This window comes from Typha angustifolia, chromosome 10 (genome assembly GCF_048772165.1).
Source record: "Typha angustifolia cultivar Huaian chromosome 10, ASM4877216v1, whole genome shotgun sequence".
In the NCBI taxonomy this organism is placed as follows: domain Eukaryota; kingdom Viridiplantae; phylum Streptophyta; class Magnoliopsida; order Poales; family Typhaceae; genus Typha; species Typha angustifolia.
Window position 1 is genome coordinate 12,746,945 of NC_133248.1, and position 11,544 is coordinate 12,758,488.

The following is an 11,544-nucleotide window of genomic DNA, read 5'->3' on the forward strand; positions in this document are numbered from 1 at the left end:
AGACAACTTTTTTTTTTAATCTTTTTGTTGATAAAAGATTAAGATACTCAATGTGATGGAGGTCCCGCTGCATGCATACGCCATCAAGTTGCAAGTAAAGAATGACATGCGTTACAATCAATCGTATTATGAAGTTTAATCGAGCATAAGAAATATTTCTCTCAAATAAATCATTGGAAAAAATTAAACATGATCCAGTGGTCGACTAGATTTTTCTGCACTTTTCCCAGCTCAATGAATTTATAGAATTAAGACCCACTGTCCGAGTTGCATAATAAGCTAATTTCTATATCTGTATGTTTCTGTTAACCATGTAGTTAAGCTTACCATAACAGTATGCGTACAGCATGAAAAAGATTCACGCTCACCAAACAGACATCAATAATCCTCTAGTTTGTCAACGGTAACTCAAACCCACGGATAATACCCATATTTCACGCAGAACGTACACTTTCTCAACATTGCCAGCGATTAAACAGCAACAGGCAAAGCACATGATATTGAAGGACCACGAATCAACATTTCACCAACTTTCATCATTTTAGAAGATCGACGCACAGATTGGTCTAAGTAAGTTTCCTTCTGCGGTTTCAATTGCTGCATGGAGTGTAACATGCAAAATTCACCTGCATTGTGGTACTGTCATGTGAAAGAAAATTCATCCACAAGGAATTTTGGCCGAAAGCAACCTGAATGCATGAATGGAGATTGATCCATATATCTAACAGAGGAGATTTTTGGTATGCGATTATCCGGCAAACTAGGTAAATCAAAGTGAAGATCGGACTCTCATATGGCATGTGAAAAATATCGCCCTGGAAGTATATAGATACAACAAAGGAACAAACCACCTTGAAGCAACCGATCAAAAAGGATGCGAGGAGCATCAGGATACATTCATCACAAACGGTAGAATAATACACTTGTATATGTAGCCATCAACTTGCACAGTATTAAGTCGGGAACCTATTGAGTTGCTTGTGATTCCAAACCATCCCCAACCCTCCTGTCATTGTAACGACGCCCAGTGTTGATGCCGGGAAGAGTGCCTACCTCAGACTTGCAAAGAGGGCACAGTGCATTTATCTTGAGCCATTTATCTACACACTCCACATGGAAATAGTGAGTGCATGGAAGCTCTCGAAGCTCATCATTATCCATGTACTTTGCCAGACAGATACAACAAACCTGCAGTGGCCAGAGGAGGAATAGTAAATTCCGGTGAGTAACAGAAATAGGAAAAGTTGTAAGTTGGTTTGGTGACATAAACAGCTTATTTCATTGGATAGTAGAAGAAAATAACTGAAAATAAGCATGCCATATACTTCTGCTGTAACAGCTATGGAATCATAGATGTTGAAAAGATTTAATATAGTAACTAATGTATAAAAGGTTCAGAAAACCAGAGAGGTATAAAAGATGGCTGGTTTGGTTAACTTCTACAGAAGCATAAATCCAAAAAGAAATGAGCAGAAAAACTCACAGCATCTTCAGCAGAAATGATTCGCTCCTTGTCAGTTCCAGCAGCCAAGATCCCACCATCACCTAGGTCTTCTAAGTTAACATCACTTTGTTCCCCACTAGGATTCCTCTTTGATTTGAACTTATATGTCGGTAATGCATTGATTGATTCTGAGGAAGCACCTCTATTATAGTTCATATCCTCTCTAAAGCCCATAATGGATATTATGCAGGGCAAGCAGCAGCATATCATTGCACAAAGAATGAAAGGCATAGCATACCCAATACAGCTGAACGTAAGGAAGGCTATACATAACCTGGAAAGACAAAAGAAAGTGTAAGCTATGGGCTAAGGTAAAAATAATCATAAAAGAAGATATGGTGCCTACCTATACAAGTTGGGAGCATCAGAAGCAGAAGAATGCCCACCAAAAATCCACACGTTTCCGACAACAAACCACACGGCAAAGAAGCAATCCAATGCCATCTTGAAATGGTCAACTATTGCATTTATCCTGCACGTCAGAATTGAGGTTTTCAGTTACTTAAACATAATATACAAATCTTAGTTGTAAAACTTCTTAGCTTAGTGGTTGAAACTGCAAGTGAATAACGCAGATGTCTTACTGAGAATTTGGAGTCTATTTGATGAATTTGCTACAGAAGAATAGTCAAGATCATAACATAATCTATGCAAACACCAAGAATCTAATTGAGCTAGAATATATTATTAGATCCCTGTACATGCTTTCCAAATGAAAAAGGACTTCCGGTCAACAGCTGTGACAAAAGAAATTTCTCATGTCAAGCCATATCATCCCCCAATAAAGAAATACGTCGCCCACACAACCTGAGTAAATTAATGCTGACCACTTACATCCTCCACCTTTTTCTCAATTAGCATCCCTAACAACATAAAAAGTACATAATAGTATGATACACACTCCAGAAAATTCTACCCAACTTCAAGTCATTGTGCTATGTCATATCTGCTGCAGAATCTCTTTGTAATTTACTTCTATACCTCCTTACTAGGTTCCAGGATTATACCCGATGGTTCATACAACAACGCTTTCATCAGGGAATATCCTTCTGCCTCACCAGTTAGAACAATATGTTGCAAAGGTCTAGCAAATTCATCCAAAACCAGTAGATGTCCCAAGCCCTTTGGATTTCTTTTTTTCCCCAAGTTCCAAAGTAATTTTTACATATTTCACAAAATGATCCAAGAAATGGATGCCTTGAAAAAGTTTGGAGAGTTTGGAGTTGGCTTGAAGCAATGGGGCGAGAAACTTCCCAAACTTATGTATCTTGTAACAGTCTAAGACTAGCCCAATGAATACTATGGTAAAAATAGAAAATCAAGTACTCGGCTGTACAATGGGTTCAACAAAGTTAAGGATGTTGTCGAGTGCTAGATTCAGCTCAAGCTTCAGTCTTCCATCTTAGCTAAACAATCAAAATTTCAACATCTCAGATTGAGAACTTCAGAACCTAAATATTTGTCAAATAAATCCAATGCTTGTGGTTAGAGAAACCCAAGGTGGACGCCTACAGGGAAAACACGTTGCTAGCAATAAACGAACACTCATTTATTTTATTTTCTAAAAAAATGAGCTACATTAAGAGGCCATATAATAGTTTAAGGTCAACTTACTATACTAGATATGCTTACAATATTAGATATGACAATTTATGCTGATGAAGGTGAACAACTAACCAAAAAAATTATTTAAAGATGAAAATACTATCATACTGATGGCTATTCAAAAAATAAGATACAGAAAGCTTGGTTCACATTAGTTTTTCCTTTTAGTCCATGTAAAAAACACAAACCGCAGAGTGCAAGAAAAAAGAACAACAAAATATCAATCTGGCTATTGTCCTATGAGCATAAATTAGTGTGCGGTACCTTGGATTTGCAGTTACTGTATTTGTTCCTAATTGTGAGATTGAAGCATTGTTCTGACTTCCTTCTGTGGCTTGGGTCACAGAAATGGTTGTATAAGCATTAGATTCAGGAAGATTGCTCTGAGATGAACTTCGACGTGGGTGTGCCGGTTCTTGCTCAGAACTCCGGCTGTTGCGGTGAATGTAGCGCCAGTAAAGATGAGGGAGAGTAGCAATACAGCCTACTGTATAACCAATGATCCACTCAAACAACGGTGCTTGTGCATGCTCATTCTTTGACAGGGAGAGAACAACAATAGCTGCTATAATCTGGCTCACATTTACGATAAGCTCAACAGAAATCCATAAACCAGAATTCAAAGGGCTTCTTTGACGGCGACCATGATTGTCACTTCTCCTTGTGAAAGAAGCATTTATAGAGCTAGATGCTCCAGGTGATGCTGAAGTTGCTTGTGACAGTGGGACTGGTGTGCTTGTTGAGTCATCATGATTGTCTCGCTGAGAGGTTGCGGGAGATGTGGCATTGACCCTTGGGATATCAATTACATGTTCATGGCCATTCACATTTGATGAGTGATCCATCAGCAGAGGGTGTCTGTCAGTTTGACCTTCACTTTGTGTTTCGGTAAGGGGAACAGCCATCAACATCCACAACTCAAAATAAAAAAAAAGGTAGCATAGAGAAGTAGCAAGGTGCCACTTTCCTATGCTTCAGCAGTTATCCTCTCAACCAATGAGCGATTATCTCGCATATGATATAACTTGGTGTGCATACCACAACAAATAAGTCTCTCTCTAACTTCACCTTAAAGAAACTGAGATGTTTTGAGGTTTGCAAGTATCTCTTAAGACAACTTCAAAAGCAAATAAAAAAAGCAGGATTCTTTATATTTTCTTCTAATAATATTTTCAATTCACCTGCAGAGCAAGACATATAGCATTCACTTGTCAACTAGTATTCAAATACTATACAAATAACAAAGCCTTAAACAAATTCAAATGATGGTTGAATCCTAATTACCAAATTATAGAACTATTACATAGATGACAATGTTAAACCAAGCCAGAATGAAGATGATATAGATTTTACTGAGAAATCAACAGTCTCTATAGCACTCAAGAAATCTAACAAGCCTAGCTAATTGCTTCCTCTTCATGGTTTTATTACTTCAGAAAGAAAAATAACTTCATCAAGAGCATATAAAACACCGAAGACTTTATCCTTTCCCATTGTCCTTGTCTAAACTCCCATGATATGGAAGACAATGTAAATAGGAAAATTGCACCAACATACCTAAAAATATTTAGGTGCCAAATGCAATATATGGGGAGTCTACTGCGACATCAATTACCCAATACCACTTCATCTTGCAAAATTTCCACTTGTAAAGTCTGCATACACAGACCAAAAAAGATTCCCGTTTAATTTTGATAGAACATAGAAAACCAATGCCATTATGGACGTTGCGAAATTCATATCCGCCTATCAAAGACGCTACATCAGAAGCATTATTATACTGAAACACAATTTCCACCAAATTTCTTGAAAACAATAAGAAAGAATCTCCTGAAACTCCACCGGCCAAAAGAAACTTGAACAAAATCCCACAAACAGCCATAGTTTTCTATTTTAACGAATCTGAGAAGTCGCTGCTGGATCACGCAGCCAGAAGAAGAAGAAGAAGAAAAAGGAATTATAGAATCTCCGCTACAAATGACAAAACAAAGAATCCACCAGAAAGAAAACCACAATAAACCGAAATCCCAAATCACCCCGAGATCAATTCATCCCACGAGCAGCTGGAATCGATTGCATGGGCGAGGAAACCCTAAGCCAAGAGAAGGTTTCTCGCGGAAAAAGAAAAAAGAGGATAGAGAAATCGAAGGAGAGAACGAACCGAATCTCGCAAACCCTTCCTCACCAATTCGAATCGCGTAGGAGTCTTTCCGAATTCTCCGTTGATTTTATCTCTCTTCGAACTCTCTCTCTCTCTCTCTCTCTCTTAGCGTTCGATTCTATTCTGTCCTTAGCTTTCGGTATCTCCGTTGCTTCGGTGGGCTGCCTCGCAGAGGAGCTCATTATTAGAGGAAAATAAGGGCAAAATTGGTATTCCACTTCATTTATTACAGCCGTGAGCCGTCCCTATTTGGCCGATGTCCGTACGGAGTAGAACAGACAGAGATCCTGGCCGTCTAATCGGTGGAAATCCCAGATAATTGAACGGCTTGGAAATATAGAAATTTTAATCGTGTGGCATGAAAAGCAAAAACGATCGAGTTGTTATTCCAACAGAAATAAACTACCATCAACCAACCACCTACACAACACCCTGGCACTCACTCGGATTGGCTTGCTAACTAGGAGGGCCTATGGGGGTTGTGCAGGGCTTTTCCTAGATGGATTTTATCTATCCATTTGTTTTAGATTTAATGTATAGGAATATACTAAGTATCAACATTAATCCCTTTTCCTTATAAAAATAAATAAATAAATAAATAAGCCATCATGAATTTTAACATTTTATTTAAAAATAAGGTGTAAATTATACATTTCTCTTATAAAAATAAGCAAATTAGCTCAAAACAGTGGAACTGCATTGCATTAGATTAATGAGGAGATATTACACGCAATCTTTCCTACTAAACATCCTTTTCATTTCTTGCTGGAAATTGGAAGACAAGTTTTTTTTATTAAAAAAAAATAAAGTCAAAAGAGAGAAATCTTTAGAAGGGTCTCCTCTATTTTATTCCATACAAATGAGCTACTGATGGACCCCAAGTCCAAGTAAACCATAGTCCAATATGCTTAGATGGGCTAACAATTAGGCTTGGGATCAACGGCCTCTCCTCTCAGCCTTCATTGCTAGCTCTTGTGGCAACTAATGGGAGAAAAATATATCACCACTAATCTAACGTATTCAAGGTTAATTACATTGAGAAATGCAACCTAGCATCAAACTATTTGGACCTAATTATCGAGAAAAAGGAAAATGGCAACGGAACTCGTATAAGATATAATTATATAAAGCCTAGCTAGGAGCACACTCGTCCAGCCACTCTAACAAGTGAGCCACGGCGATGTCGTACCGCCGGCGGCAATGCGGCTGGATGTGGCCGAAGTAGTCGCAGCACACTCTGAAGGCGTCAAACACCCTACCAACCTCTTCGCAGGACTCCGATACGTATGCCGGCAACCGCGGATGGCATTCTCCTGCCTCCTTGTCCGATATTATGCTTCTGCTTGCTGCTCCGGCGACGGCGGTGGCAATGAAGAATATCACCGCAAGGAGCAACAGTGAGGCTAGAAGAGCTACTCGGCTCATGTCCGTTTGACCTTTTTGAGTAGATTTGCTCCGTTTGATGAATTGGCTTGACGTCAATAACATCTGGACTCTGGAGCATGAATACTAGTGCACGTATCTCCGGAGCAGATCGTCTGCGAGCACAATTGCAGGAATCTCGTGCGGTCGCATACTTGGCAGGGGTTAAAGGGATTCGAAAATAGTTTAACTAAGTTGGCAGCCAATTAGCGGCAGCAAAGTAGTCCGATTGTATGAAATCTACGCGATAGCACGTCGAGCTTATCTAATTAACTATGAACTGTTCAACAAATATCGAGAAGTTCTCATAGTTTAGCTTTTAAGGCACGTCATGATTTTTTTTTGTTAATTAAATTAATTAGTAGTGTTTCTTCGCCTTGTTTGAGAATGACACGGCAAGTGATGGACCATCTCGTTAAATTTTGTTCTTTTCCTATTAAGCCGGTAAACTATTGATGAGAGATGAGAAGGCCTATAATTATATACACTTTAATTTGGCTTCGTCAATTTTAGACCGGATATCAAGAAATACAACTCCAATCAATTAGAGACAATAAGCAGTTACTGCAAAATCGAGTATGCTATGTTTAATTTGCAAAATTTAACCCATTGTAATTAGACCACTATAAAAACAAGATAACAAAAAAAGGGAAAACATTATATTAGACTGTGTTGAGGAGCCAAGTATTCTTCTGAGCGGCTTGAAGTGTTTGAAGTAAAATGAATTTAAAGTTTTATGTTTAATCAATTGTTTTTCTACATATATATTTCTAGTTAAATCATCAAAAATTACATGAGAATTAGAGGAGATAGTTATATTTATTGGAAACTAATCCGATCAAATTAATTTAGCCTGTTTTATTGAAAAATTATTAGATCAAACTAACATAATTAACGGAGAGTGTTTAGTTGCTAGAAAGTTATAAAAAAAAATCAAATAGTTACTATAAAAAAAAGTCTACTTTAGATGTTTTGCTAAATTTTAGTGAAATAGTGCGTGATCAATGATTGGTGAACGATGACTCAATTAATTGTTCAATAAACCGATTCTGCAATTAGATTTCAATTCAAGATCGAATTAATCGGCATGACATCGAGCATAGGACTCGCTTTGGATGCTGCACTAATGGATTTTCCAATTGATTGCTTCCTCAGCGTTCATAAATTTTCCGAGTGCATGGGCACAACGTTTTCCATACGATAATAGTGTGTCCGGCTAATTATTATCAAGTAGACACCACTAAGTACTACTAACCATCCTTATCACAATCGATCCTTTCTCCTTCTGGAACATCTATATATTTGTTCTTGGAACAAGTAAATAACCAACAACCAAAGCCCCCAAACACCCACCTTTTTCATGTAATGAAAATGGATCACGCACATACGGTAATCTTCTTCTGGATGATTCTACTTCCGTTATTCTGCTATCCCATTCTCCCACTTAGCCAAAGCCAGCTTCTTCCCATAACTGATGAGCCCATAGGCAATACTATTGCTGATCAAATGCATACTACCTACATTGTTCACGTAGAGCAGCCCGAGAGTCTGGAGTTCCTAGCAGCCGGGGATTTAAGGAGATGGCACGAATCCTTCTTGCCAAATACCACCTTAGACTCCGGCGAGACGCGGTTGATCTACTCGTACCGCGAAGTGATCAGCGGCTTCGCGGCAGATCTCACGGCTGAGGAGGCCATCGAAATGCAATCCAAGGACGGGGTTCTAAACGTGCGACCCGACGAATCCTACCAACTTGAAACGACGTACACTCCTGACCTGTTAGGGTTAAGAGATTCTTTCGGCGGGGCATGGTGGGCCGGTACCGATCGAGGCGAAGGCATCGTCATCGGCGTGCTCGATAGTGGGATCACACCGACGCACCCGTCATTTGGAGATGACGGAATGCCCCCTCCGCCGGTCACGTGGAAGGGGATCTGTACTAATACGAGTGGTGTAACTTGCAATAACAAGATCATCGGTGCAAAGGCGTTCAACGGAAAAACGAAGTCGACTGCGATCGACACCAGCGGGCACGGAACGCATGTGGCTGGCATCGCAGCCGGGAATATCGTCGACCATGCGAACGTTCTCGGAACCGGCAACGGCACCGCCTCTGGTATGGCGCCTAGAGCTCATCTAGCTATTTATAAAGTCTGCTTCAAGGGCTGTAGCTATAGCGATATTTTAAAGGCCGTAGACGAAGCCATCGACGATGGCGTCGACGTGCTCTCCATGTCCTTCGGCTTAACTGCGAATCGCAAATACTATGAGGATGGCGCCCAACATGGTTCTTTAACGGCGTTGTCTCATGGCATCATGGCCGTCAGCACTGCCGGTAACAAGGGGCCTGACGAGAATACGCTGTCCCACGATGCGCCGTGGGTTTTGACGGTTGGGGCAAGCTCCACCGACAGGCGAATAGGTGCCATCGTAAAGCTCGGAAATGGCAGGGAGTTGGCCGGAGAATCAGCCTTCCAGCCGAGCTCCTTCAACTCTTCGTTGATGCTTCCGCTCATCTTCCCCGGAGACATCAGCGGTACGAACGCAACGTACTGCTATAATGGTTCATTGGCTTCCATAGACGTTAGAAAGAAGATTGTCCTTTGCTACAGTGGTGGGTCAACGGACATCGAGAAGGGCGAGGTGGTGTTCGCTGCAGGCGGAGCGGCGATGATAATAGCCAACGGATGGACAAGAGGTTCTACCACGAATTCGGTCGCACATATCCTTCCGGTGGCCCGATTGAGTTTTAGAGACGGAAGAGAAGTGGAGAACTACTACTATTCTTTGAAGAAGTCCACAAGCAATAATGCCACAGCCACAATTATGTTCAACGGCACGACGTTCGGGCACCGACCGTCCCCTGCAGTCACGTCATTCTCTTCTAGGGGCCCTGCGCCGATGAACGGGGGGATCCTAAAGCCGGACGTCCTCGCGCCGGGACTGAACATCCTCTCTGCATGGCACCGCGAGGTCGGGCCTAATCCGACCGGACTGGCCACCTCAACGTTCAACTATAACAGCGGCACGTCGATGGCGGCACCACACGCCTCTGGTGTCGTGGCGCTGATAATGAAGAAACACCCGGGCTGGACGCCGGCGATGATCCAGTCCGCAATCATCACATCCGCTCAAGATCGAGACATGGATGGTAGACCCATCGTGGACCAGCGGTATAGTGTCGCAGCCAGCATCTTTGCTACGGGCTCGGGGCAAATTAATCCGAAAGCTGCATTAGATCCGGGACTCGTCTACGACATTAACCCGAGTGACTACGTTGGTTACCTCTGCGGTCTCGGGTACAATAACACTGAGCTCAAAATACTATACAAACGGACGATCAACTGCTCCGCCGTCAATCATATCGAAGCTTCGTCGCTTAACTATCCGTCGATCCAGGTGACCCTGCCGCGTAGCGGCGGAAGCGTGACGGTGAAGAGGACGGCCAAGAACGTCGGAGCCATGATGGTGGATTACAAGGCTAAGATTACCGAGCCGAAGGGGGTGACTGTCAACCTCTCGACTTATGACCTGAAATTTTCTAGGCGACTCCAAGAGAAAAGTTTCAACGTGACTCTTACTATCAGTCCTTCTGGACCTGGAATGAACCCACATTCTCATGGCAAGATCGAATGGGTTTCTGGCAGTCTTACCGTGAAGAGCACCATCGCTGTTAGGTTTTCTTGAATCCGCATTAATTTTCTGTGTGCGTACTGCTGTGCAAAGTTCCTCCTTTGCTTTGTCAGTTTACGGGTAAATCAATAATAATAATAATAATAACATAACATATAGACTATAGTTCTGAATTATCGAATCGAGTTGGAATTTTTCACCAATAAATTATAAAGGTGGACCGTCTCACCTAAGAATGAGGTAATTAAACCCACCGTGACCTGTCACATGGACGTACAATTTAATAATAAATACATTGCCGGAGCTGCTAATTATAATAAGAACATAATCCACTTTATTGCAGAAGACGCGCTGCTCCGTAGTAAATATGCTTGGTTTGTTATTGCTGTGTTGCTCGTCTACGATGGGCGGGCCTTCTTCGTCTACCAATTTGAGCAGGTGTGCTATATTGTGGATTGTGCTAACTCATTCGGCTGAGATATTATCATGGACTCAGAGAGTGAATTTAATTTAAATAGATAAAAAATTTATTCAGATAAATATATGCATAATAGTATTCGAATTCATAATCTCTGTCTCTAATACCACATTAATTCACTAGAGTATAGCATTGAGCACTTGTGGCAGTGTCATCCACGGTGATGGATCTTGGGTGACGAACAGTTATATACATATATATATATATGTGTGTGTGTGTGTGTGTGCACTGTTTCATACACTATCTAATTGTTGGGAAGATGGAGAATCCTAATCCTAATAAGAGAGGGTTTGGTATAAACTGTAAATTTACCAATGTGACAGAATACGATCAGGTGGCCGTGTTTTATTAAGGAGCTTTTCTTACTATTACAACAAAACTAGTTTGCAGAACCAATTAACCATGAATTGCGATCACCAAAGCCAATGAGCCAAAGAGTATGGGGCGGTATGCTTATTCTGTTGAATATTGATACAAAATTAGTCCGGATTAGATGTATTCCAGATCAGCAATTGACGTGATGTAATTGGGTTAGTTATTTACTTTAGATATAACTAGTAGTGGGTAGTTTCTCCTAAATTTAGTTAAGACATGGGTAGTGGGAAGTTATGTTATTTTAGCTTAAGTGGTTCTGTAATTCAAAAAAAATATTGCATCTTTGAGTCATTGTATTAAGAAGTTTTTGTTTCAGCAAAAACTCTGTGTTTTGTCTATTTCCAGTAAAAATTCCAACATTTTGGT

At 40.8% G+C, this 11,544-nt stretch overlaps 2 protein-coding genes across 4 annotated transcripts; one reads left to right on the forward strand and one right to left on the reverse strand.

Moving 5' to 3' along the window:
- Nucleotides 1-672: 672 nt before the first annotated feature.
- LOC140768634 (E3 ubiquitin-protein ligase At1g63170-like) lies at nucleotides 673-5,432 on the reverse strand. Of its 3 annotated transcripts, XM_073108979.1 has the most exons (6): nucleotides 5,271-5,432; nucleotides 4,667-4,764; nucleotides 3,374-4,290; nucleotides 1,851-1,976; nucleotides 1,484-1,778; nucleotides 673-1,188 (listed from the first exon to the last, which is right to left on the reverse strand). In XM_073108979.1, exons 3-6 carry the CDS (start codon nucleotides 4,018-4,020, stop codon nucleotides 967-969), a joined length of 1,290 nt encoding a protein of 429 aa, XP_072965080.1. In that variant the 5' UTR covers nucleotides 4,021-4,290; nucleotides 4,667-4,764; nucleotides 5,271-5,432; the 3' UTR covers nucleotides 673-966. The 3 variants fall into 3 exon arrangements, with proteins under 3 accessions (XP_072965080.1, XP_072965081.1, XP_072965083.1); XM_073108980.1 differs by having other exon boundaries at nucleotides 4,667-5,430; XM_073108982.1 differs by lacking the exon at nucleotides 4,667-4,764 and having other exon boundaries at nucleotides 5,271-5,428.
- Nucleotides 5,433-8,063: 2,631 nt separating this feature from the next.
- LOC140769294 (subtilisin-like protease 4) lies at nucleotides 8,064-10,379 on the forward strand. The gene has a single exon (XM_073109957.1). It carries the CDS (start codon nucleotides 8,064-8,066, stop codon nucleotides 10,377-10,379), a length of 2,316 nt encoding a protein of 771 aa, XP_072966058.1.
- Nucleotides 10,380-11,544: the final 1,165 nt, after the last annotated feature.

Excerpts from the sequence above, each read along its gene's own strand:
- LOC140768634 (XM_073108979.1), bottom strand. The coding sequence starts at position 4,020 with ATGTTGATGGCTGTTCCCCTTACCGAAACACAAAGTGAAGGTCAAACT. Across the intron at positions 1,977-3,373 it reads ACAGTAACTGCAAATCCAAG|GATAAATGCAATAGTTGACC; the intron begins GTACCGCACACT and ends TCTGACGTGCAG. Across the intron at positions 1,189-1,483 it reads TCATTTCTGCTGAAGATGCT|GTTTGTTGTATCTGTCTGGC; the intron begins GTGAGTTTTTCT and ends TGGCCACTGCAG.
- LOC140769294 (XM_073109957.1), top strand. The coding sequence starts at position 8,064 with ATGGATCACGCACATACGGTAATCTTCTTCTGGATGATTCTACTTCCG.